This window comes from Nycticebus coucang, chromosome 10, assembly GCF_027406575.1.
Source record: "Nycticebus coucang isolate mNycCou1 chromosome 10, mNycCou1.pri, whole genome shotgun sequence".
NCBI lineage: Eukaryota > Metazoa > Chordata > Mammalia > Primates > Lorisidae > Nycticebus > Nycticebus coucang.
The window spans coordinates 122,968,856-122,993,994 of NC_069789.1; the positions used below are offsets into that span (position 1 = coordinate 122,968,856).

A 25,139-nucleotide genomic window follows, 5' to 3' on the forward strand; every position below is an offset into this window, starting at 1 on the left:
AGCTTGTGTCTTCATTGTTGTTATGCTCAAGGAAGTTAATGATTTCCTGTTTTATTTCTTCCTTCACCCATCTGTTATTCAACAGAAGATTGTTTAATTTCCATGCCTTTGGGTGGGCTTGAGCATTTTTGTTAGAGTTGAGTTCCGCCTTTAGTGCCTTATGGTCTGAAAAGATACAAGGTAAAATTTCAATTCTTCTGATTCTGTTGATATTTGTTTTGTGTCCCAGGATATGATCAATTTTGGAGAATGTTCCATGGGGTGATGAGAAGAATGTATATTCTTTATCTTTGGGGTGGAGTGTTCTATATGCATCTATCAAGCATAGTTGTTCTAGGGTCTCATTTAAATCTCTTACATCTTTGTTTAATTTCTGTTTAGAGGATCTGTCCAGCTCTGTAAGAGGTGTGTTAAAGTCCCCTGTTATGATGGTATTATCAGATATCATATTGCTCAGACTGAGTAAGGTCTGCTTCAGGAATCTGGGAGCATTTAAATTGGGTGCATAAATATTTAGAATTGAAATGTCTTCTTGTTGTAGTTTTCCCTTGACCAATATAAAGTGACCATCTTTGTCTTTTTTGACTTTAGTTGCTTTAAATCCACATGTATCTGAAAATAAGATTGCAACTCCTCTTTTCTTCTGAATTCCGTTTGCCTGAAAAATTGTCTTCCAACCCTTGACTCGGAGCTTTAATTTGTCTTTTGAGGCCAGGTGTGTTTCTTGCAGACAGCAAATGGATGGCTTGTGTTTTTTAATCCAGTCAGCCAATCTATGTCTCTTCAGTGGGGAATTCAAGCCATTAACATTTATTGAGATAATTGATAAGTGTGGTAGTATTCTATTCGTCTTATTTGGTGAGAGTCCATTGCTTAATTTTATCTTTTGCATCAGTGTGGAGGTTAGGTTTTGTCCTTTGATTTCTGAGTTCTTACTTTGCTGCTGATCCATTGTGGTGGTCAGTGTGCAGAACAGGTTGAAGTATTTCCTGTAGAGCTGGTCTTGTTGTGGCGAATTTCCTCAATGTTTGTATATCCGTAAATGATTTGATTTCTCCGTCAATTCTGAAGCTTAGCTTAGCAGGGTACAGAATTCTGGGCTGAAAATTGTTCTGTTTAAGTAGATTAAAGGTAGATGACCATTGTCTTCTTGCTTGGAAAGTTTCATTAGAGAAGTCTGCGGTAACTCTGATGGATTTGCCCCTGTAGGTCAACTGGCGCTTACTCCTGGCAGCTTGCAGAATCTTTTCTTTTGTCTTGACTTTGGACAGGTTCATCACAATGTGTCTTGGAGAAGCTCGGTTAGAGTTGAGGCGACCTGGGGTCCGATATCCCTCTGAAAGCAGTGTGTCAGACTCTTTGGTGATGTTTGGGAAATTTTCTTTTATAATATTCTCTAGTATGGCTTCCATTCCTCTGGGGCATTCTTCTTCCCCTTCTGGAATTCCTATAACTCGTATGTTGGAACGCTTCATAAAGTCCCATAATTCTGACAGTGAACGTTCTGCTTTCTCTCTCTTCTTTTCTGCCTCTTTTACTGTCTGAGTTATCTCAAGAACTTTGTCTTCTACCTCTGAAATTCTTTCTTCTGCATGGTCTAACCTGTTGCTGATACTTTCCATTGTATCTTTAAGTTCCCTAATTGACTGTTTCAGTTCCTTCAGGTCTGCTATATCCTTTTTATATTCTTCATATCGTTCATCTCTTATTTGATTCTGTTTTTGGATTTCCTTTTGGTTATTTTCCACTTTATTAGCAATTTCCTTCATTGTTTCCATCATTTCTTTCATTGTTTTCAACATGTGTATTCTAAATTCCCTTTCTGTCATTCCTAACATTTCTATACTGGTGGAATCATCTGCAGTAGCTACCTCATGGTCCCTTGGTGGGGTTGTTCTAGACTGGTTCTTCATGTTGCCTGGAGTTTTCTGCTGATTCTTCCTCATGAGTGATTTCTTTTATCTGTTTCCTTGCCCTAATTTTCCTTTCACTTCCTCTTGCTCTTTAAGTTCTTATGCCTGTGGACTAAGGGTTATAGGACCAGAAGGGTGAGAAGGTTGAAGAGCAAAAAAAGGGGATGAAAGAAAGGAGGACCGAGTGATAAGAAAAAAAGAAAGATAGAGAAAGGAGAGGGGGTGGGTATAAGGAATATTGACAAAAAGAAGAGAGGCACAGAAAGAGGGAGACAGGGCAATATAGGTGTACAGTAGGGTACTTTGACACAACCTTAAAAAAACCCCACCTTCTGGGGGTGCCCAGTTGCGTGGTTCCCTTGAGGTCAGCAGCTCTTGGCTAACCTGATCAGACACAGTACCCCACCTCCACCAAGTAGAGAGGAAAGACAAAAATGCTATAAATCAAACCAAAAGAAGCAAACAGAAAACTTTACGGGGATAAAATTGGGTGAAAAACCAAATTATATCGGTAGAAACACTAGCAAAAATGAAGTTGAAGTTATTAAAAAAGGCAGCAATGGGAAATTATAATTAAACTAGGAAAATTGAGAAAGAAAAAGGGATCTGTGTGGAAAAGATTGAAATTAAAAAAACAAAAGAACATCAGCAACGTCAAAATAAACAAACAAAAAAAACAACCAAACCAAAAAAAAAAAAGAAGAAAAAAATACACAACCAAAAACAAAGCAGTTTGTATTTGTTATTGAATATTGTCTGGGCAACACGTGGTCTTCTGGGGTATGAGATGTTAGTCACAGTTCTGATACGACTGGAGGCTGCTGATTTCTCAAACCCCAGCAGGTAGACACCCTAAATCTCTCTTTAGCCTACTTAAAAGGCACTTTGAACTTGTAAACTTGCTGAGCAGAAGCTTTCCCAGCTTTCTCGCTGGAATCGCTGCTGAAGTGGCTATGCACTTACTCAGTGTGCCAAAACCGATCTCACTCTGCCCCTGAGGGTTAGGGCTGCAAGGCGGCTCAGACCCCACCCTTAGGCTACTTGGTTGCTGGGTTACCAGCTCCCACCCGTTTCTAGCTCTGCGACCCTGAGGGCAGAGCTTGCCGGGGCAGATCACTGACAATGGATCCGTGTGACCCACCACCAAACACTATCAGCTCCGTCTGGCTCAGCGGCTCAGACTGGGGCCCTAGACAACGGCCAAAGTTCTCCGCACTCCCGCTCAGGCCTTCCCCAAGGCAGTTCAACTCAGTGCCAAGTCCAAGGACATCAAAACAGTTCACAGGTAAGGCCTTTCTGGTTTGCAGTCTCGCTGCTACTGAACTTACAGTTGTGGGCGGGTTTAGACGGATTGAACACACGCGACCACTTGCCGGCTTTCCACTGTTTTAGTCCTCCTCTTGGGGTCCAGAAGTCTCTCGCTGACTCCCTGTATTTTCATAGGAGTGATGATAGGCAGTTCCCACCAGCCAGAGATGCCTGGAGTCCTATCTCCCCAGACTCACGGTGCCCAGATGCAAGGAAGCTGTTACTCGGCTGCCATCTTGCTCCGCCTCCGAGACTCTGTCTCTTAAAAATAATAATAAATTAGGGCGGCGCCTGTGGCTCAAGCAGTAGGGCGCCTGTCCCATATGCCGGAGGTGGCGGGTTCAAACCCTGCCCCGGCCAAAAAATAAAAATAATAATAATAATAATAAATTTAAAAAAAGTACGACCCTGTGTACATGGTGCACAACACACTATAAGTTTTCTTTCTTCTTTAGTATCTAGTTCTCTCCTAGGTCAAGAGGAATAAGAGATGAACACAACTGAGCCCTTATCTTAGTGTAGCTCCCAGTCCTGTGGGAGACACAGCCGGTCACCTGACATCCCAGAGCGGTCAGGGTTGGAATGGGGGAAGCTTAGAAAGAGGTGGGAGCCCTAAGGAAGCACTTGACCCAGCCAAAGAAAGAGAAGCCAGGGAAGACTTCCTGGAGGAGGGGACCTCTAAGCTGAGATCTGAAAGATGAAGATGAGTAGTCAGGAGAAGACAGGGGATGAAAAGTGTTCCAAGAAGAAGGACAAGCCTGTGCAAAGACCTTGTCCAGGGAGAGAAGAGAACGGGGTCTACCTTGTTCCTGCATGAATTTCCAGTGTCTCAGTGTTTACTTTTCTCATTTATCTCTCTTATTCATGCATTCAGTAATCAATAAGCAATTACCAGCACCTCCCAAACGACAAGCCCTGCACTGGACAATGCTAAGGACATAATGGTGACCAAGAGAGGCTCCCACCCTGCCTTCACAGTTCAGTGAAGGAGACAGCTTTATCATTGGACAGTGGCAGCCCAGGGTGCTCAGGTCCTTAATGGAGATGGAGGTAGAGTGGGATCAGCCAAGCCCATGGTCCTATGGCAGCTCAAAAGGAGGCACCTAACTCAGCCCAGGGCACCTAACTTAGCCTAGGGTATAGGGAGGGCTTAGTGCAGTGGTTCTCAACCTTCCTGATGCCACGACCCATTTAATACAGTTCCTGTGGGTCAGGACCCACAGGTTGAGAACCGCTGGCTTAGTGGAAAGGGCCAGGGAGATTACGAACTCAAGAAAGGCATGCTCTTGAGGATGAGTTGCTGATCGAGTTGATTCCCTTGTCGTCTTCACAGGTATCGTCTTTTCCAGTGGGGATCGTTGGAAGGTCCTGAGGAAGTTCTCTATCCAGATCCTATGAAACTTCGGGATGGAGAAGAGGAGCATAGAGGAGAGCATCTTGGAGGAAGGCCACTTCCTGCTGGCAGAGCTGCAGAAAATTGAAGGTTAGGGTCCTTGGCCAGGCACGGTGGCTCATGCCTATAATCCTAGCACTCTGAGAGGCCAAGGTGCGTGAGTTGCTTCACCTCAGGAGTTGGAGACTAGCCTGAGCAAGAGCAAGATCTTGTCTCTTCTAAAAATAGAAAACAATATCCAAGTATTGTGGCAGGTACCTGTAGTCCCAGCCACTCAAAAAGCAGGAGGATTGCTCAAGCCCAAGAGTTTGAGGTTGCTGTGAGCTATGATGCCATGACACTCTATCCAACCCTAGAAAGTAGGTGCTATTATAAGCTCCATTTTACAAGAGAGGAAACTGAGACACAGAATGTTAAATGGTCCTTCTCTTTGATCTCCAAATTGTGCTGGCCTTGGGTAAAAATATTAATAATGTGGCAGGTAATTAAATAATGTGATATAAATGAAATAGTAACAACTATTAGTTTCTCATTGCTGATGAGATATATTGCCACAAACTTAGTGGCTTAAAACAACACATATTTAATCTCTTACAGTTCTGGAGGTCCAAAATCTAAAATGGGGTTGGCAGGGCTGCCTTCTTTCAGGAAGGTTTAGGGGAGAATTCCTTCCCCTGCCTTCTCTAGATTCTAGAAGCCACCTAGTTCAGTTGGCCTATGGCCCCTTCTTTCATCTTCAAAGGCAGAAAGATCACATTTCCAATATCTATCTATCATGTCTTTTCCCCCACCCCATCACCACATCACTTTCTTACTCAGACCCTCCTCCCTTCCTCTGATATAACCCGTGTGATTACATTAGGCCCAGCCAGATCACCCAGTGTAATCTCCCCATTTCACCCCCGACCCATTCCACCCTCCTCACTCCCCAGTTCCATCCCCAAGGTCCCTTTACCACATAACACAATATATTCACAGGTTCTAGGGATAAGGACATGGACATCTTTGGGGGACCATTATTCAGCCTACCACAATACCATGGTTTGAAACAGCCTCACAATGGGTTAGGCTCCTTGGTAAACACTTCCCAGACACACACTTATAGACTCCTTTTAACAGCCCCAGGAGGTGAAGGATGGTGAGCAAGCCCATTTCACAGATGAGAAAACTGAGGCTCAGAAGCTTAGAGAAGAGAACTCATCCCAGGTCCCACCAAGACTAAGACGCCAAGCCAAGATTCAGATGATGTCCATCTAATTCCAGATCTGGTTTTCTGGGCTATGCTACTGTCTTGTTGCTATATTGCAACCTGTTGTTTTGGTATTGCTTTCTGTGGTCTGTTCAGCTGTCGGGAAGCCAGGGGTTAGGCATTGTGTTGCTGTGGGTTATTTCTGGGTGCAGTGTTGTAAGGCCTTGCATGTGGCACTGCACTGTGTCACCTGCTGTGCTGACCTTGTGTCATCTGTTCTGCTGCTTTGATTGCTTGTGCTGTGACGTCACATCATGCATTCTGTGCTGTCTGCTGTGTTGCTGGGTGTTGTTGCTGTGTGTTGTGCTGCAGGACCACGTAGCTTTATGCTGGTATCACTCATTAGTGTATCCGGTGTGTGTGGTTGCGTGTGTTGGTATCTATTGTGGTCATATCTGGTGTGTGTTTTGCGGCCTTACGCTGTCAAGTGTTGTGTGATTGCCTTGTGCTGTGTTGTACGTTCTGTGTTGTGTTACCAAGAATAGCCGGGTCTCTTGTTGGGTATTCTCTTGTTGTTGATGTACCACAGGAAGTTGTGGGTTATGTGGTGTCTATTGCAGTGCCAAATCTTATACTTTAGGGGGTTGGTGTACACCGTGTTGTGGTCACGTGCCTGTGTTCTGAGCTTCAAGACACCTTGTCGTGGCTGGGTCGGATGTCGTGCAAATTAATGTTGTTGCTGCAGTCTTGTGTGTTGCACATTGCATCTCCCAAGCTTCACCTTGACCCATTCCACCCTCCTCACCCTCAGGAGAGCCCTTCGACCCCAAATTTGCACTGAGTCACTCAGCGTCCAACTTTATTTGTTCAGTGCTCTTTGGAAGACGCTTCCACTACAGTGATGAGCGTCTGCTCACATGGATCCGCACCCATCAGTGACAACTGTCAAATCATGAGTAGCCGCTGGGGCGAGGTCAGGAGATGGAGTTCAGCTAGGGATAAACTGGGGGCTCCTCAAGGTCCGGGAACAGAAAGGAAACTGTGGGCCAGAAGGGACTGCGATTGGCCCTGCCGGGTCCTGCCCCCTTAGGTCCCCGCCCCGAGTTCACAGTCATGCCCCTCCACCCCCCTCCCCACCCTCGCTACACAGGGTCACTTGTGTACATAGCATCCCTTCCCTCCCTCTCACTCTCTCCAGACCAACTGCCACCTTTTCAGAACCTGGTTCCCTTCAAGACCCCACCCCTGTCTACCAGATTCACCTGATCTACCACTAGCCTCCCCTCCAACACACATCCTGCCTGCTCCTCCAAACCCCTCCCATTCTGCTCGACTGCCAGATGTACAACCTGTTCCCAAGCCTCCTCGACTGGGTGCCCGGGTCACACCAATGCATCTTCCACAACTTCAGGTTCATGAAAGACATCATTGCTCTCAGCGTCCACGACCACCAGGCCACCCTGGACTCCACATTTCCCTGGCACTTCATTAATTGCTTCCTCTCCAAAGCCCCTACCTGAGAATCCCACCTATAGTCTGATCTGAAGCCCTTCTGCTGGCCCTGCCTCAGACTCACATGGATTGAGCAGGGTTGGGGGACCTTTTTCAAAAGCAGAGAAGCTGGAGCATCTGGCCTTGCTGGGCTGAGGCCCAGGACCTACTCCCAGCAGATGGACAATAGACAGATAATTAAGAAGTCATTAAAGTTGGCGCCCTACTCACTGAGCCACAAGTGGCCCCATATACTGAGGGTGGTGGGTTCAAACCCAGCCCCGGCCAAACTGCAACAACAACAAAAAATAGCCGGGCGTTGTGGCGGGTGCCTGTCTGCTTGGGAGGCTGAGGCAAGAGAATCCCTTAAGCCCAAGAGTTTGAGGTTGCTGTGAGCTGTGACGCCACAGCACTCTACCAAGGGTAACAAACTGAGACTCTGTCTCAAAAAAAAAAAAAAAGCTCTATCCATAGCCCAGCGTGGTGGTTCACGCCTGTAATCCTAACACTCTGAGAGGCCAAGATGGGTGGACTTCTTTTTTTAGCTGGGGCTGGGCTCGAACCCACTACCCTCGGCATGTGGGGCTGGCACCCTACTCCTTGAGCCACAGGCACTGCCCGATGGGTGGACTTCTTGAGCTTAGGAATTTGAGACCAGCCTGAGCAAGAGCGAGACCCTGTTTCTTTCCAAGCGTTGTGGTGGGAGCCAGTAGTCCTAGCTATTTGGGAGGCTGAGGCAAGAGGATCACTTGAGCCCAAGAGTTTGAGGTTACTGGGCACTATGATGCTACCACACTCTACCGAGAGTGACAAAATGAGACTCTGTCTCAAAAAAAAAAAAAAAGAGAGCGAGAGAAAGAGAGCTCCATCTGGGATGTTAATCGTGGGCCCTGCAGCTGAGATTTTTCTTACCCTGCCCTTCCCTGCTCCCCAGGTTCCCCAAGGAAAGTAAGACAGAAGGGACTGAACTGGCTGGAACTCAATATCAGCTGTGCAGGTCTGGGGTGAACATTGCAGTTTCAGAGCCCTGGTTTATACCCCCCACCCCTCACCAGGGCAGGAGAAGCAGGACCCGCTGAGCCACTTCCACTGGGACACCCTGTTGATGACCATACTAAACCTGCTCTCCGACGGCACCAAGACTGTGGGCATCACCCTGTGCCACGCCTTTCTTGTGTTCACGAAGTACCCTAAAATACAAGGTAAGCAGCCTTAGCCTAGCCCGGAGAGCCTTCTACACCGCACCTCCACAGGACCTCCGCGCCTGGGCATTCCATCCTCTGGCCCCTAAACAAGGAGCCAAGGCTCCACTTCCAGTCCAGCCTAGCACTTCAGATAGAACCTCCGTTGACGCTCGGGTCCCACAGCCAAACCTACATACACACACGGGGGCCGATCCCACCCACATTCTGGCAAGCTGCGGGAATCCAGACCCAAGGCCCACACCGACCCTGCGCAAACTGCGCCTGTGCCTGTCCACTTGAGCCCTGCCCCCAACACCAGCCATGAGGCCTGCCCAGGAACCCAACCTCTCCCACACAGTCTGCTCCACCACAGAGCACCATCTGCAACCCCTCTCCACCAAGTTCCACCTCTTGATGATCCCCAGCTCTGCCCTCTTCCCCAGCCCTGCCCCTTTCCCAAGACTTCCAGCACAGCCTGTCCACTCCATCCACTGTCCAGCCGGCCGGGCTGCCATCTAAATCCTGTCCAGAGCGTAGACACCAGATCCCCCTGAAACCCTGTCCCCACCCCACCTTAGGAACCTGTGTGCAGACCAGCCTTTTGCTCTCACCTAGTCTTGAGACCCCACTTGAAGGCTCTAAGACACACCCCAGGCTATGACACCCCAAGCTGAGAGGCTTTGACTGGACCCCTCCCACACACAAGAGCACAGCTCTTCCCAGCCCAGTCCCAGAGATACCCTTAACTGAGCTTCCTCCTCCCCCTCTAGCTGGCATGCAGGAGGAGGTGGACCAGACAGTGGGACAGGCAAGGGTGCCTGGGCTAGATGACTGCATAGCCGTGCCTTATACAGAAGTGGTGGTCCATGAGGTGTAGTGCTTTGCAGACTTGCCACATCGCGTCACTCAGGACACCAACTTTCATGGCTTTCTGCTTCCCAAAGTGCACTAGGCACCTGGCAAACAAAATCAGGAAACCTAAAAAGGGGCATCTCAGGTTCTTCCATTTGGCAAGGGGTATCTGAGGCACCAGTTTCCAGGGCCTTAGCAACCATCATCCCCAGCCCTAGCTAGAGACATCTGAGGCCCTTAAATCCAGAATCCCTGGACCCCATCCCATACCATAGTGGACTGCACCCAGTCTGGAACCCCATACCCTTTCTCCATGACAAGTCCCCTTCTTAGGACCCCTCTCCAGAATCCCTCAGGGTCTGGGACTTCACATTGAGAATCCACTGTATCCAAACACTATTCTCAGAGACCTCGCTTCCTTCCCAGAAGCCGCACATCTGCTCCCACACGATGGGGGATGTGGGGGTATCCCACATCCCCACCTCAGACCCTAGCCACACAACTTCCAGTGTGTGTTCATCGCTCAGAACACTAGATACCTACACACATTTCCTGGGCACCTGATCCAGTCCAGTGCTCCATCCATCCCCTTTATCAAGTCCCCAGGCCTCCCAACCCTGTAAAATGCAAGCCCTAGCTCAGAAGCCTCCCAGCATTTCATCACTAATTCTGCCTCCTCACCACTCAGGCCACGGATATAATCACCCTCCTTAACACCATCCACTATGACCCCAGCCAGTACCTGACACCTGAGGAGTTCAACCCGGAGCATTTTTTCGATGCCAATCAGTCCTTCAAGAAGAGCCCAGCCTTCATGACCTTCTCAGCTGGTGAAGACAGGGCTCAGAGTCATCTGGTGCCATATTCCTACCTAGTTCTAATTCCCCAGTCCTAGTTTCACTTTCCAAATCCTCTCACTTCTTCATCTGATCCATCCTCAGCCTTGGATGCACAGAGACATTCATCCCCCCACCACAACTCCACTCCTATAGGCAAGCAGTGACTCTAATCCTCGTGGAGGCAGATTAATAATTGAACTTGGGAGTGGGCATTGTCAGCCTCTCTACTCAGTTCTTGCCTTTTTTTTTTGGAAGAGATTTTACTTTTATTTCCTTCACTTTAAGCCAATCATGAGATTTCACAGTGATTTCTGGGTGGGGGCAGAAGGGCGGTAGTGTTAATCATCGTCAGGGCTGTGGCCCAGTTGGCCTGGGAGTACAGGCAGGACAGGCCCTCACTGGGGCAGCTGGAGGAGCACAGACAGCCCTGCTGGCAGGTAGGTGATGTTCGAGAGCACCACAGTTGGTGTGCAATGTCCTCTGCAGCCTCCAGCTTGCGGAGTTCGATCAGGCCATCGCCCGCCGTGGCCACTGATTTGGCAATCAGCTCTGCTGCCTTGAGTCGCCCCTGGCACAGATGATGGCTGCCTTTTTCTGCTGCTCAGCCCAGTTCTTGCCTTACCTTTTTGCCCTGCTGAAAACAAATCTTCTCTGTTTATGCAATAGCAGGGGAAAAAAACAGTATAATAATAGGTCACTTATCATATTGTCTCCTGCATGCCCAGCAATGCCTCTGAGAAGAGCAATAAGGATAGTTACTAAGAGCTGGGCTCAGGCAGCACCTGTGACTCACTGAGTAGGGCGCCAGCCCCATACACCAAGGGTGGCGGGTTCAAACTGGGCCCTGGCCAAACTGCAACAAAAAAATACCCAGGCATTGTGGCGGGTGCCTGTGGTCCCAGCTACTCGGGAGGCTGAGGCAAGAGAATCGTCGAAGCCCAAGAGTTGAAGGTTGCTGTGAGCTGTGATGCTACAGCACTCTACTGAGGGCAACACAGTGAGACTCTGTCTCAAAAAAAAAAAAAAAAAAAAGAGCTGGGCTCTGAAGCTGCAGCCCAGGGGTTGTAGCCCACCTCTGTCACCTCCTATGTGACCGTGGATATATTACTTCGCTGATCTGTGCCTCGGTTTCCATGTCTAGCCAGATGTGGTGGCTCATACCTGTAATCCCAGAGACTTGGGAGGCTGAAGTAGGAAGATAGCTTGAAGACAGGAGTTCAAGACCAGCTGGGCAACCCTATCTCTAAAAAAATAGGAAGAAGTAGCTAGGCATTGTGGTGGCCCCCACCTGTAGTCCCAGCTACTCAGGAAGCTGAAGTGGGAGGATTACTTAAGCCCAAGAGTTCAAGGTTACAGGGAAGCATGATCGTGCCACAGCATTCCAGCTTGGGTGACACCCTGTCTTGAAAAGAAAAATAGCACTCTGGGAGGCCAAAGTAGCCAGACTGCTTGAGTTCATGAGTTTGAGACCAGCCTGAGCAAGAGCAAGACCCTGTCTCTAAAAAAATAGCCAGGCATTGTGACAGGCACCTGAGAGGCTGAGGCAAGAAAATGCTTAAGCCCAAGAGTTTGAGGTTGCTGTGAGCTATGATGCCACCGCACTATACCAAGGGCGACAAAGTAAGACTCTGTCTCAAAAAAATAAAAATAAAAATAAATTCACATTTCTAAAATGGAGACAATACTAAGGCCCACCTTTTGGGGTTGTAGTTTTTAGGAGGGTTAAATTAATAGTGGTATAAGACTGAGCAAGGTGGCTCACACCTGTAATCCTAGTATTCTGGGAGGCCAAAGCGGTGGATTGCTTGAGGTCAGGAGTTGGAGACCAGCCTGAGCCAGAGTGAGACCCTGTCTGTAAAAAAATAGCCAGGCATTGTGATGGTGCTTCTCTAAAAATAGCCCGGTGTTGTGGTGGGGCCAGTGCCTGTAGTCCCAGCTACTTGAGATGCTGAAGCAAGAGAATCACTTGAGCCCCAGAGTTTGAGGTTGCTGTGAGCTATGACACCACCGCACTCTACCGAGGGTGACAAAGTCTGTCTCAAAAAAACAAACAAAAAAAAATCGTGCCATAGCACTTAATGTATGGCACATAGTAAGCGCTATATAAGCGTTATAGTCTGTTTTTCCTGTATTCACTATTCACGACGCCTCATGAGGCACTATTACCATGCCCATTTAAATACCCTGAAATTGTGGCTTGCCCAAGATCACAAAACTACTTGTGACAAACTCAGGATTCGAACCCGGTTTCCATCAAGCAAGTTTTTTGCTCCACAATTTACTTAAAGCAACTTTCCTAGACCTTTCAATGGGTGGCTTTTTTGCATTCCCAGCTGTTGTCTTCATAATCCGTTTTCCTCTGGGAACTTGGGGTGGCAGCCCTTCATCTTATTTTCCCTCTGCTCCCCCACTCCACCACCTCAGGGCGGCGAACGTGCCAGGGCGAACCGCGGGCGTGCATGGAGCTCTTCCTCCACCGCACCGCCATCCTGCAGAGCTCCTCCCTGCAGCCGCTGGGGGCGCCCGGGGACATCGATCTGGGCCGGATCGGCTGCTCTCGGGACAATTTACCGCGGCCCTACCAGCAGTGCTTGCGCGTGCGCGCCGATGCCTCGGCCTTCTAGATTGGCCTGTGAGCTGTGAGGATCGCTGCTAGAGACCGCTTTGTCCCTCTTCTCGGTCCACTGCCTGCCCTCTCCCTCTTGCTGGCACACGTTCGTCCCTGCACCCCTGCTGCGTGCCCATTTCCCGCCCCCAACCGTCGTAGCTGCAGGGCAGAGAGAAAGACATGGCATGTCTTTGCTTGTACCCACAGAACTTGATCCACGACACACCCTTTACTGGGCTTTTTGTATCCCTCCTTAGCAGATTACCTTTATGATAGATTCAAACTTGTCTCCACAATTAAAGGGACTGTCCTCCCATAAGGATGAGGAGACAGGAACTCTGGCTGCAGAGAGGGGAGACACCAACCTGTGCCTGGTTCTACCCTTCCCTATAGGGCAGCTGGGGTGGGAGAAGTTCCCAGGAGACAGCCCGAGGATAGAAAGACAAAGAAACCAAGACAAAGAAAAAGACAGCTGCCCAGAGAGATAGCAAACAGGGAGTCTGCAGGAGATTCAGGGAGCTGTACAAAGAGGGATGTAAGCAGGGAGGAAGTTAGAGACTGAAAAACGATCACTGCCACTCACGTGGTGCTCACTGTTCTAAAGCCTCAATTAATTCTCCCTATGAGCAAAGCAGTATTAGTATCACATTTTTATAGTTGAGCAAACTAAGGCTCAGAGAGGTGAACGGACTTGCCCCAAATCACACAGACCAAAAGAGGGAGAGCTGGGATCTGAGTAAAGACTCCCTGGCTCCAGACACTTCACTTTTAACCACCACCTTTCAATTCACAAGTCAGAGACCGAGAAATGGGGAGACAGAAAGAAGAGAAAGGAAAGAAACAGAAATGACCAGAGAAAGAGAGAATGGGAAATGAATGTGAGAGATACAGGAGACTGGGGACTCTTCCCTCACCCCTCTGGCTGGGCTGTTCCTTTGCCCTGCGTTCCTCCCTTTGGAGAGGGGATGGCCATCCCAGGCACGGAGTTTCCTGGGACCAGACCTAACACCCTAACCTGCTGCCAGTAGCTTTTCTTACTGGGCCAACATCCCAAACTGCACTGAGCCAGATTCAACTAGCATGGGGTTGATCCCCAGCCATAGATGGAGGTGGCCTGGGAAGCCCTACCATGAACAACCCCCGCCCCCAAGGCCATCCAGAAGCTGGGACATGCTCTACTGAGACCATGGGTCTGACTGGGATGAGGCTTATAGGCGGTCCCCACGTAGGGATAAAGGAGTCAGCTCCCTAATCTTCAGTTTCCACAACAGGCTGACCACAGAGTCTGCTCCCGGGCATGGCCAGGGACATGGAGGTAGAGGGTAAGAGAGAGACTCAGAGGGCCTGAGAAAGACAAGGGGGGAGTTGGTGAAGAAAGATACATGGAGACACTGAAAAGAGATGGAGAGAAACAGGAAGAGACAGAGAGATACACAGAGATGACAGGGAGAGAGCCTGAAAAACAAAGACTGAGAGGAAAACAGAAAGAAAGAGGCAGAGGGGAGAAACAGAAACACTGAGCAAAGAGAGATAGGGAGGCCCAGAGATAGGAAAGACAGGGAGATTCTAAAATTGGGCAGCGCCTGTGGCTCAGTGGGTAGGGCGCTGGCCCCATATACCGAGGATGGTGGGTTCAAACCCGGCCCCAGCCAAACTGCAACAACAAAAAAAACAGCTGGGCATTGTGGCGGGCGCCTGTAGTCCCAGTTACTTGGAAGGCTGAGGCAAGAGAATCACTTAAGCCCAAGAGGTTGAGGTTGCTGGGAGGTGTGACACCACGGCACTCTACCCAGGGTGACAGCTTGAGATTCTGTCTCAAAAAAAAAAAAAAAAACAAAGAGAGAGAGAAAGAGAAGGGTACAGAGATGAAAAGAGAAAAACCTGAGACAAAAGGAGAGACTAAAAGAAACAGGGAAATTAAGTGGCAATTAGAGACAAAGAGAAACAGAGACAGAAATAGGGAGGAACAGAGGTGTGGCATTCATTCAACAAATATTTACTGAATGCCTACTGTATGCCAAGCACTACTCTAAGTGCTGGGGATACTGAAGTGAACAAGACAAAGTCCCAGCCTTGAGGAGCTGGCATTCCAGAGAGGAGAGCCCAAACAGCAAAATGGAAGAAGAGCCAGGAGTTGGAGAGGAAGCAGAGACCCTAATACAGAGGGTCCATCAGACAGCCTGGCACAGAAGGGTGGGGTCCAGGGAGGGCATGGCTTACTGAACAGAGAAAGGCTGACAGGTAGGAAGACCCTTGGCAGAGACAGAGACAGGGAGACAGAGAAGCAGACAGAGATTAAGAAAAAGACAGACTGGAAGAGATATATAGAGAGAAAGAGACAGACATTTTGAAAAAAGAAAGGACCAAAGGCAGAACCTGAGAGAAAAAGAGACAAAGAGAAAGTGGGGTCAGGGGAAGAAAGAGGGAGAGAGATGAACAGAGAAACACAGAGATCAAGAGTGAGGGAGGCACAGAGATGAAACGAAGGCAGAGACGCTGAATGGCACTCTGAGAGAAAATTCTAGTCTAAGACTCTACACAGTCCCCCACCTTCTCCCCAGGTCTGGGCCCTGGGCCAGGCACTTGGAGGAGGGCTGGATCTGGCCAGGCAGGGCCAGCAGGAGGGTGGACCACATTCCTGAACAGTCTGTTCCAAGCACTAATTTAGCCCCACTCCCACCACCCACTCCTGAGTCTGCCCCCTCCAGCCTGGGATCCTCTAGGATGTGTGTCTGGAGGAGGGGAGAATGAGGGATATGTCTGTCTGATATCATGCTCTAGCCTCAGGAGGATCCACTTGGGAGCTTGGGGAAATAGACATTAGGGGATAAAGCAGCATTGGCATAGGACATGTGGGACCATTTAGGAACCAGAGCCTTGGAAATAGAGATTATAGGAGTTCAGGGCAGGGCATAAGTACGGAGGTGCAGGAGACATGTAGGAAGGGATTCAGAAGTCTTTTTTTCTTTTTCTTTTCTTTCTTTAATTCTTTTTTTTTTGAGACAGTCTCAAGCTGTTGCCCTGGGTAGAGTGTCGTGTCATCATAGCTCCCAGCAACCTCCAACTCAGGCTCAAGCAATCCTCTTGCCTCAGTTTTTCTATTTTTTTCTATTTTTTTTTTTTTTTGAGACAGAGTCTCAAGCTGTCACCCTGGGTAGAGTGCTGTGGCATCACAGCTCACAGCAACCTCCAACTCCTGGGCTCAAGCCATTCTCCTGCCTCCGCCTCCCAAGTAGCTGGGACTGCAGGTGCCTGCCACAATGCCCAGCTATTTTTTGGTTGCAGCTGTCATTGTTGTTTGGCGGGCCCAGGGTGGATTTGAACCCACCAGCTCAGGTGTATGTGGCTGGTGCCTTAGCCGCTTGAGCCACAGGCGCTGAGCCAGTTTTTCTATTTTTAGTAGAGGTGGGGTCTTGCTTTTGCTCAGGCTGGTCTCAATATCATGAGCTCAAGAAATCCACCCACCCTGGCCTCCCAGAGTACTAGGATTACAGATGTGAGCCACTGTGCCCAGCCAGACTCAGAAGTCTTAAGTGTAGACACAGACGTGCCCAGATTGTGGCCAGGAGGAATGCCAGGGAGGATCTGGGGGACTTGTACAAAGTTCAAGAGCAATGGAAGTGACAAGGGCTCAAGTGTGAGTCCCAAAGAATCACAGGCACATGGGCGGCGCCTATGGCTCAGTCGGTAAGGCGCCGGCCCCATATACCGAGGGTGGTGGGTTCAAACCCAGCCCCGGCCAAACTGCAACAAAAAAATAGCCGGGTGTTGTGGCGGGCGCCTGTAGTCCCAGCTGCTCGGGAGGCTGAGGCAAGAGAATCGCATAAAGCCCAAGAGTTAGATGCTGTGAGCCGTGTGACGCCACGGCACTCTACCGAGGGCGGTACAGTGAGACTCTGTCTCTACAGAAAAAAAAAAAAAAATAGCCGGGCGTTGTGGTGGGTGCCTGTAGTCCCAGCTACTTGGGAAGCTGAGGCAAGAGAATCGCTTAAGCCCAGGAGTTGGAGGTTGCTGTGAGCTGTGTGAGGCCACAGCACTCTACCGAGGGCCGTAAAGTGAGACTCTGTCTCTACAAAAAAAAAAAAAAAAATCACAGGCACAGGGCACAGGACTGCCAGAGGTCAGAAATGTATGTAGGAGATTCTTCAAAGAAATTTAAGTAGACTTGCCCTTTGATCAACAATCCCACTATCGGGTATCTACCTTGGGGAAAAGAATTCATTTTATCGGGTGGCGCCTGTGGCTCAGTCGGTAGGGCGCCGGCCCCATATACCAAGGGTGGCAGGTTCAAACCCGGCCCCGGCTGAACTGCAACCAAAAAATAGCTGGGTGTTGTGGCGGGCGCCTGTAGTCCCAGCTGCTTGGGAGGCTGAGGCAAGAGAATCGCTTAAGCCCAGGAGTTGGAGGTTGCTGTGAGCTGTGTGATGCCATGGCACTCTACCAAGGGCCATAAAGTGAGACCCTGTCTCTACAAAAAAAAAAAAAAAAGAATTCATTTTATCAAAAAGACACCTACACTTGGGCGGCACCTGTGGCTCAGTGAGTAGGGCGCCAGCCCCATATACTGAAGGTGGCTGGTTCAAACCTAGCCCTGGCCAAACTGCAACAAAAAAAATAACCGGAGGTTGTGGCGGGTGCCTGTAGTCCCAGCTACTCAGGAGGCGGAGGCAAAAGAATCTTCTAAGCCCAAGAGCTGGAGGTTGCTATGAGCTGTGTCGCCCTTGGCGACAGAGTGAGACTCTATCTCTAAAAAAAAAAAAAAAAAAGGCTGGGCACCTGTGGCTGAAGTGGCTAAGGCGCCAGCCACATACACCTGGCGGGTTCGAATCCAGCCCAGGCCGCCAAACAACAATGATGGCTGCAACCAAAAAAAAAAAAAAAAAAGCCGAGTGCTGTGGTGGGCGCCTGTAGCCGAGCTACTTGTGAGGCGGAGGCAGGAGAATCGCTTGAGCCCAGGAGTTGGAGGTTGCTGTGAGCTGTAATGCCACGGCACTCTACCCAGGGCGATAGCTTGAGGCTCTGTCTCAAAAAATAAATAAAAATAAATAAATAAAAATGTGGGAGCTAAATGATTGGTACAAACAGGAACAAAGAGGTGTTAAGGACTCTGGAAAAAAGAAGGAGGGAGGGGAGGAAAAAAACTTACCTATCAGGTACAATGAACACTATCCTAGTGGCAGGCACACTAAAAGCCATGACTTCAACATTAAAAAATTCACCTTGCACAAAAATAAAACAAAAACACTTGCACCAATTCGGCGGTTACCTCTGAGCAGATCGGACTCTTCTAGCTCTCGCATCTCGCTCCGCTTCCTCCGCTACCATGTCTGACAAACCCGATATGGCTGAGATCGAGAAATTCGATAAGTCGAAATTGAAGAAGACGGAAACGCAAGAGAAGAATCCACTGCCTTCCAAAGAAACGATCGAACAGGAGGAGCAAGCAGGCGAGTCATAATGAGGCGAGCGCCGCCGATATGCACTGGACATTCCACAAGCATTGCCTTCTTATTTTACTTCTTTTAGCTGTTTAACTTTGTAAGATGCAGAGAGGTTGGATCAAGTTTAAATGACTGTGCTGCCCCTTTCACATCAAAGTATCCAGAACTACTGACAACGAAGGCCACGCCTGCCTCTACCATCTGCCTGTCTGGCTGGCAGGGAAGGAAAAGAACTTGCATGTTGGTGAAGAAAGAATTGGGGTGGGACGACAGTGAAATCTACAGTTAAAACTAAGCTGGCCCCAGGGTTTCTTGCAGGCTGTAAAATGCAGTTTAATCTGAGTGCCATTTTTTTTTCGTTCAAATGATTTTAATTATTGGAATGCACAATTTTTTTATTAATGCAAATAAAAAGTTTTAAAACCTCAAAAAAAAACTTGCACCCATTTAATATTTTGAAATTAAAAAACATTTTCAAACAAACAACGACAAAAAAAGGAGCGTACTTAGGAGTCAGGAGTATATTTAGGAATCAGAAATAGAGGGTACGCATTCAGGGAGCCCAGAGATTGAGAAATACACACTTACAGTCCAAGTAACAGGAACCCAAATGTTCTAGGGGCTTAGGAAGGTGTGCTTGTTGTCCAGGTGTATTGACATGAAAATGCTGGCACACTGCCTGCTGGGTACAGTGGCTCACGCCTGTAGTCCTAGCATTCTGAGAGGCTGAGGAAGGTAGATTGCCTGAGCTAAGGAATTGGAGACCAGCCCCAGCAAGAGGGAGACATTGTCTCTAAAAACAAATGGGATTGTGGTGGGCATCTATACTCTCACCTACTTGGGAGGCTGAGGCAAGAGGATCGCCTGAGTCCAAGAGTCTGAGGTTATGTGAAATATGATACCACCCCACTCTACCGAGAATGACAAAGTAAGACTCTGTCTCAAAAAAAAAAAAAAAAAAATCCTGGCTTATGAAAGTTGTCAAAGAGAGCTAGCTGAGGCAGCCACAGAAAAAAAGCAGGGGGAGCCAGGCTTAGTTCTGCTACAACTGGCGGGAGGAGCGGCGGTGTGGAGACTTTGGGTTGGGAAATCTGTGGAGAGAGCAGCCGGGAAGATGCCACTCCTCCCACATCAGATCTCCACCCCTGCTCCACCCAAGACCCAAAGGAAATCAAATAGAGGTGAAGGAACACAGGCATCAGGATCGCAGGCACAATGATCACGGGGATAGCAGCTCTGCTGTTGCCGCTCCTGGCGCTGGCATTAGCATAGTGGAATTGGGGTGCGCGCGGCTCTGCCCGCCGGGCCCAGGCGCTCCCGTTGTTGGGGAACTTGTTGCAGCTGGAGCCCGGACGCCTGGTCCGTGCGCTCATGGAGGTAGGCCCGACCATGAATGGGAGAATAAAATTCTGCAATCGTGAAGATGGGGCTTAGGGCTAGAGCGCTTGGTTCCCTGAATGAAGACAATTGAGGGTTCAGACCAAGTGATTCCTGAGGAAGGATTGAGGGGTTCTGCCTCCTTAGTTCCAGGAAAGGAGACCAGGGAGTGGGAAGTATAAGGCCTGGACACCCGGGTTGTGAGGGAGGACGACCTGGGGCGGGGAAACAGAGGGTCTACTTTCATGGTTCAGAGTGGGTTCGGCACCTGTAGCTCAGCGGCTAGGGCGCCTGCCACATACTCCTGGACCGGCGGATTCGAACCCAGCCCGGGCTTGCTAAACAACAATGACAACTGTAACAACAACAACAAAAATAGCCGGGAGTTGTTGTGGGCGCCTGTAGTCCCAGCTACTTGGGAGGCTGAGGCAAGAGAATCGCTTAAGTCCAAGAGGTTGAAGTTACTGTAAACTGTGACGCTACGAACTCTACGGGGGGATGGGGGAGGCGGTATAGTGAGACTGTCTCAAAAAAAAAAAGTGAAGGGTGCGAATCAGAGGCTGGATTTCTACGCTCCGAGGAAAGAGGTAAGTGGAGGCTTGGACTTCTGGTTCTGAAGGAGAAAGGAGCTAGGGATCTGAATTCCTGAACCTGAGGAATGAGGGAAGTAGGGTCCTGGACTCCAGGATCTGAGGGAAGAAGGAGGTAGGGATCTGAACTCCTGGGCCTGAGTAATAAGGGGCTGAGCCGAGGACGCCCTGAGCCCGAAGGAGGCAGCTGGGGGCTGGGGCTCGGATTAGCAGGGAGGACCCGAACCGCTGAGCACCAGCCTGCTCCCGGTAGCTCTCCCGCCACTGGGGCTCGGTGTTCACAGCGAGACTGGGCCGGCGTCCTGAAGCGGTGCTCTGCGGCTACGCAGCGCTGCGAGACGCATTAGTGCTACAAGCGGATCCCTTCTTTGGCCGCGGGGCCATGCCGGTCTTCGAACGCCTCACACACGGAAACGATGAGGCCGGGGCGCTGGAAGTGGGGGACTGAAAAAGCCAGGTTGGGCAGATAAAAGTTGGAGCTGGAAAATGGGGCGGGTCCTAAATAGCCAAGAGGGTGGGGCGGAGCTAAAGTGTAGGCCGAACCGACGAGTCGAAGCTTTCTCTCCAATAGGAGAGAAAAGCCTAGGAGTCGAAGCCAAAGAGAGCAAACTCAGGCCAGAGACCCGGACCAACAGAGGCAGAGGCCAACGTGTGGACTGGGCCGAGAAGGGCAGCCAAGTGGTCTAGTAAAAGAAAAAAGTCGGCTCCAGGAGTTGGAGGCACCGAAAGGGGCGTAGATAAGTAACTGGAGCTTCCTGAGGGGGCGTGGCCAACTCCCTGGCCCACCTTCATTTCTATCCCCACTTGTAGGCATCGTGTTTTCTAATGGACCGCGCTGGCGAACGCTGCGCAATTTTGCACTTGGAGCATTGAAAGAGTTCGGGTTGGGCACACGGACCATCGAGGAGCAAATCCTGGAGGAGGCTTCTTGTCTGCTTAATGAATTTCAAGGCACCATTGGTGCGGCCTAGCCTTGGAAACAGAAGGGCCTGGTGTGGATGTGGCCAATGGCGTGCGGGGAGAGGCCATGGGAAGGCCTTTGGGTAGAACAAAGGCAATAAGCCCAAAGAGCTAGCTGGGAACGTGACCACAGCGTTAAAACCTGGCCCTGTTGCCACTCCTTCCCCGTTCGACCCCAGGCGACTACTGGGTAATGCTGTACCCAATGTTATCTGTTCTGTGGTCTTTGGGAAACACTATGGCTATGGAGACCCGGAGTTCTTGAGGCTCCTGGACCTCTTCAATGACAACTTCCGCATAATGAGTTCCAGATGGGGTGAGGTGAGAGGACTGGCCACAATGTCTCCCTCGTGTGCCCAATTTTATGCAAAACCCTCTGTGCCCTCTAAAATGACAATAAATCATTCTAGTGATTTAAAAAAAAAAAAAAAAAAAAAAAAAACACCCCGGCTCAGGGCCTGTGGCTCAAGCGGCTAAGGCGCCAGCCACATACACCTGAGCTGGCAGGTTCCAATCCAGCCCAGGGCCTGCCAAACAACAATGACCGCTGTAACCAAAAAAAAAAAAAATAGCCAGGCGTTGTGGCGGGTGCCTGTAGTCCCAGCTACTTGGGAGGCTGAGGCAAGAGAATCACTTAAGCCCAGGAGTTGGACGTTTCTGTGAGCTAAGATGCTATGGCACTCTACCCAGGGTGACAGCTTGAAGCTCTATCTCAAAAAACAGCAACAACAACAACAACAACAAACACCTCAGGCCAGGTGTGGTGGCTCACTCCTGTAATCCTAGCACTGTGGGAGGAGAGGCAGGCGGATTGCTTTGAGCTCAGCAATTCCACACCAGCCTGAGCAAAAGACCCAATGTCTATTAAAAATAGAAAACAAACAAAAAAACTAGCCTGATATTGTGGTGCACACAGCTCCCCAGCAACTTGGGAGGCTGGGGCAAGAGGATCACTTGAGCCCAAGAGTTTGAGGTTTCTGAGTTACGATGCCAAGACATTCTACCGGGGGCGACAGAGTGAGACTGTCTCAAAAACCAAACAACCCCTGGCGGGGCATGCCTGTAATCCTAGCACTCTAGGCCGAAGTGGGTGGATTGCTTAAACTCACAAGTTTGAGACCAGCCTGAGAAAAAAACCAAGAGCCCCCCCCATCTCTCTAAAAATAGAAAAACTGAGGTAAGAGGATCACTTGAGCCCGAGTCGGAGGTTGCCGTGAGCTATGACACCAGAGCATTCTACCCAGGGCGACAGCTTGAGACTCTGCCTAAAAAAAAAAAAAAAAAGTACATGGCTATAATAGTTCATTAGAATGAGACAGTCTTGGGTGGCGCCTGTGGCTCAGTGAGTAGGGCACCGGCCCCATATACTGAGGGGCGGGGTTTGAACCCAGCCCTGGCCAAACTGCAACAAAAAACAGCCGGGCGTTGTGTCAAGCGCCTGTAGTCCCAGCTACTCGGGAGGCTGAGGCAAGAGAATCACCTAAGCCCAGGAGCTGGAGGTTGTTGTGAGCTGTGATGCCACAGCACTCTACTGAGGGTGACATTGTGAGACCCTGTATCTTAAAAAAACAGGTGGTGTCTGTGACTCAGTGAGTAGTGTGCCGGCCCCATATACCGGGTGGAGGGTTTGAACCCAGCCCCAGCCAAACTGCAACAAAAAAATAGCCGGGTGTTGTGGCAGGGGCCTGTAGTCCCAGCTACTTGGGAGGCTGAGGCAAGAGAATCGCTTAAGCCCAAGAATTTGAGGTTGCTATTACCTGTGACGCCACAGCACTCTACAGAGGGGCAATAAAGTGAGACTCTGTGTCTAAAAAAAAAAAAAAAAAAAAAGGAGACAGTCTTAAATTTTGTGGATGAGTTATAGAACCTTCAACATTAAAAACTTGGTCCAGCCTCCCCACAAGACACTGAGACTAGTGGCCTTGTCCAAGGTCCTGTTGAGATCCTGTCTCCCCAGGTATACAACATTTACCCTTCCCTGCTGGACTGGCTCCTGGGCCCACATCACCGAATCTTCCGAAATTTTGCAGAGTTATGGGTCTTCATCTCTGAGCAAATCCAGCGGCACCAGCAGACAAGGCATCCTGGGGAGCCTCGCGATTTCATCCATTGTTTCCTTGACCAGATGGATAAGGTACAAGTCCCTGCTACCCTAAACCCTATCCACACCACCCACCAACAGGTGCCCTGCACAGCGGCAGTACCTGTCCTCTCTGCCCACAAGTAAAGCAGGACCGGGAGAGCCATTTCCAGGAGGGAACACTGGTGATGACGACACACAACCTTTTCTTTGGTGGCACTGACACCACAAGCACCACTCTGCGCTATGGTCTCCTCATTCTCCTGAAGTACCCAGAGGTGGCAGGCAGGTCTGCAAGCTGGAGAGACCCAGAATGAGGGTCTGGGGTTTGGGGATGGCTGGAGGGGTAGGTAAGAGCTCGGCTGACAGCTCCCACCGGCCCCAGCCAACGTGCAAGCGGAGCTGGACGCTGTGGTAGGTCGGGCGCGCGCCCCAAGCCTTGAGGACCGTGCGCGTTTGCCCTACACCAACGCCGTGCTACATGAGATCCAGCGCTTCATCAGCGTGCTGCCGCTGGGTCTGCCGCGCGCCCTCACCCGCGACGCCCACCTTCTGCCCAAGGTGCCCAGAGTCCAGGGATACTATTGGGGCCGGAGGCATGAGCGCCCCTGTTGACTAAAATCCGCCAGAATGGGCATACGTGGTGCCGACTGACGCTCAATGACCCGAAGAGCAGGTTTTTATTTATTTGCAGTTTTTGGCCGGGGCTGGGTTTGAACCCGCACCTCCGGCATATGGGGCCGGCGCCTTACTCCGTTGAGCCACAGGTGCCACCTATGTGCCAAAAGCTGCAAATAAATAAATAAAAGACTCTTACATGGGGCCAGTGGCTGACGCCTGTGATTACAGCACTCTGAGAGGGCAAGGCAAGTGGATCCCTTGAACTCAGGAGTTCAAGACCCGGTCTGATCAAGAGTGAAACAGTGAGACCCTTTCTCTAAAAACAGCCAAGTATTGTGGCAGAGATCTCTAGTCTCAGGTACTAGAGAGGCTAAGGCAAGAGGATCACTTGAGCCCAAGAGTTTGAGGTTGCATTCTACTGAGGGTGACAGAGACAGACTCTGCCTCAGAAAATAAAAATATATATGGCTTGGCACTTGTAGCTCAGTGGTTAGGACACATGCACCAGGACTGGTGATTTTGAACCCAGATAGGGCCTACTAAACATTAACAAAAAAAAAACACAGTGGTTCATCGTGGCAGGCGCCTGTAGTCCCAGCTATTTGGGAGGCTGAGGCAGAATCTCTTAAGTCCAAGGGTTTGAGGTTGCTGCAAGCTGTGATGCCACGGGAGTCTACTGAGGGTGACACAGTGAGACTGTCTTAAAATTATATTTATATATAGGTATATACACATACATAGTCTTAGATGGAAGAAGTGTTCACGCTGGCTTATGAATAGTGGTTAACCCTATTTGTGCACACCCCCAGGGCACCTTCGTGATTCCCCTGCTGGTGTCTGCACACCGGGACCCCACCCAATTCAAGGACCCGGACTTCTTCAACCCCACCAACTTCTGAATCACAAGGGGGAGTTCCAGAGCAAGACACTTTCATGCCCTTTGCCCCAAGTCTGGGCCAGAGAGGGAGGGGACTAGCCTGGACCACTTCTGAGGTGCACATGCTGCTCTCTCTGTACCCGTGTATCTAGGAAAGCAGATGTGCCTTGGAGCAGGACTGGCCGGTTCAGAGATCTTCCTCTTCCTTACTGCTATCCTAGAGATTCTGCCTTCTCCCTGTGGAGAACTCTACCAATATCAACCTCACCCTGCATTGCACTGGCCTGGGCAATGTCCCCCCAGCCTTCCAACTTCGCCTAGTGCCCTGCTAAGATAAGGCTCTGCCACCCTGGGCTCACTGGCCCTCACACATCCTAACCCTCCTTGGTCAATAAAAGCCATGAATTACAGATGGA

The 25,139-nt window shown here is 49.8% G+C and overlaps 2 protein-coding genes and 1 pseudogene across 6 annotated transcripts in view; all 3 read left to right on the plus strand.

The window, feature by feature from the left end:
* The window catches only part of LOC128596595 (cytochrome P450 2F5-like), a 29,752-nt pseudogene extending 11,110 nt beyond the window's left edge, over positions 1-18,642 (plus strand). Inside the window, exons 3-11 of the transcript XR_008383115.1 lie at positions 3,009-3,198; positions 4,555-4,704; positions 6,615-6,776; positions 7,144-7,311; positions 7,818-7,821; positions 8,350-8,496; positions 9,249-9,421; positions 10,019-10,160; positions 12,594-18,642. The product of XR_008383115.1 is annotated as a cytochrome P450 2F5-like (transcript). The remainder of the gene's footprint in view (positions 1-3,008; positions 3,199-4,554; positions 4,705-6,614; positions 6,777-7,143; positions 7,312-7,817; positions 7,822-8,349; positions 8,497-9,248; positions 9,422-10,018; positions 10,161-12,593) is intronic.
* Positions 16,869-18,642, plus strand: LOC128596798 (thymosin beta-4-like). The gene has a single exon (XM_053606528.1). It carries the CDS (start codon positions 18,101-18,103, stop codon positions 18,233-18,235), a length of 135 nt encoding a protein of 44 aa, XP_053462503.1. The 5' UTR covers positions 16,869-18,100; the 3' UTR covers positions 18,236-18,642.
* A 588-nt stretch (positions 18,643-19,230) lies between these two features.
* Positions 19,231-25,133, plus strand: LOC128596796 (cytochrome P450 2F2-like). Of its 4 annotated transcripts, none has more exons than XM_053606523.1 (5): positions 19,231-19,595; positions 20,996-21,466; positions 23,103-23,279; positions 23,378-23,514; positions 23,611-25,133. In XM_053606523.1, the coding sequence occupies exons 2-5, from the start codon at positions 21,446-21,448 to the stop codon at positions 23,666-23,668; spliced, it is 393 nt and encodes a 130-aa protein (XP_053462498.1). In that variant the 5' UTR covers positions 19,231-19,595; positions 20,996-21,445; the 3' UTR covers positions 23,669-25,133. The 4 variants fall into 4 exon arrangements, with proteins under 4 accessions (XP_053462498.1, XP_053462501.1, XP_053462499.1 ...); XM_053606525.1 differs by having other exon boundaries at positions 19,248-19,595; positions 24,656-25,133; XM_053606526.1 differs by lacking the exon at positions 23,378-23,514 and having other exon boundaries at positions 19,233-19,595; positions 24,656-25,133.
* The last annotated feature ends 6 nt before the right edge of the window (positions 25,134-25,139 follow it).

Excerpts from the sequence above, each read along its gene's own strand:
- LOC128596798 (XM_053606528.1), top strand. The coding sequence starts at position 18,101 with ATGTCTGACAAACCCGATATGGCTGAGATCGAGAAATTCGATAAGTCG.
- LOC128596796 (XM_053606523.1), top strand. The coding sequence starts at position 21,446 with ATGAGTTCCAGATGGGGTGAG. Across the intron at positions 23,280-23,377 it reads TCCTTGACCAGATGGATAAG|GACCGGGAGAGCCATTTCCA; the intron begins GTACAAGTCCCT and ends CAAGTAAAGCAG. Across the intron at positions 23,515-23,610 it reads TACCCAGAGGTGGCAGGCAG|CCAACGTGCAAGCGGAGCTG; the intron begins GTCTGCAAGCTG and ends CACCGGCCCCAG.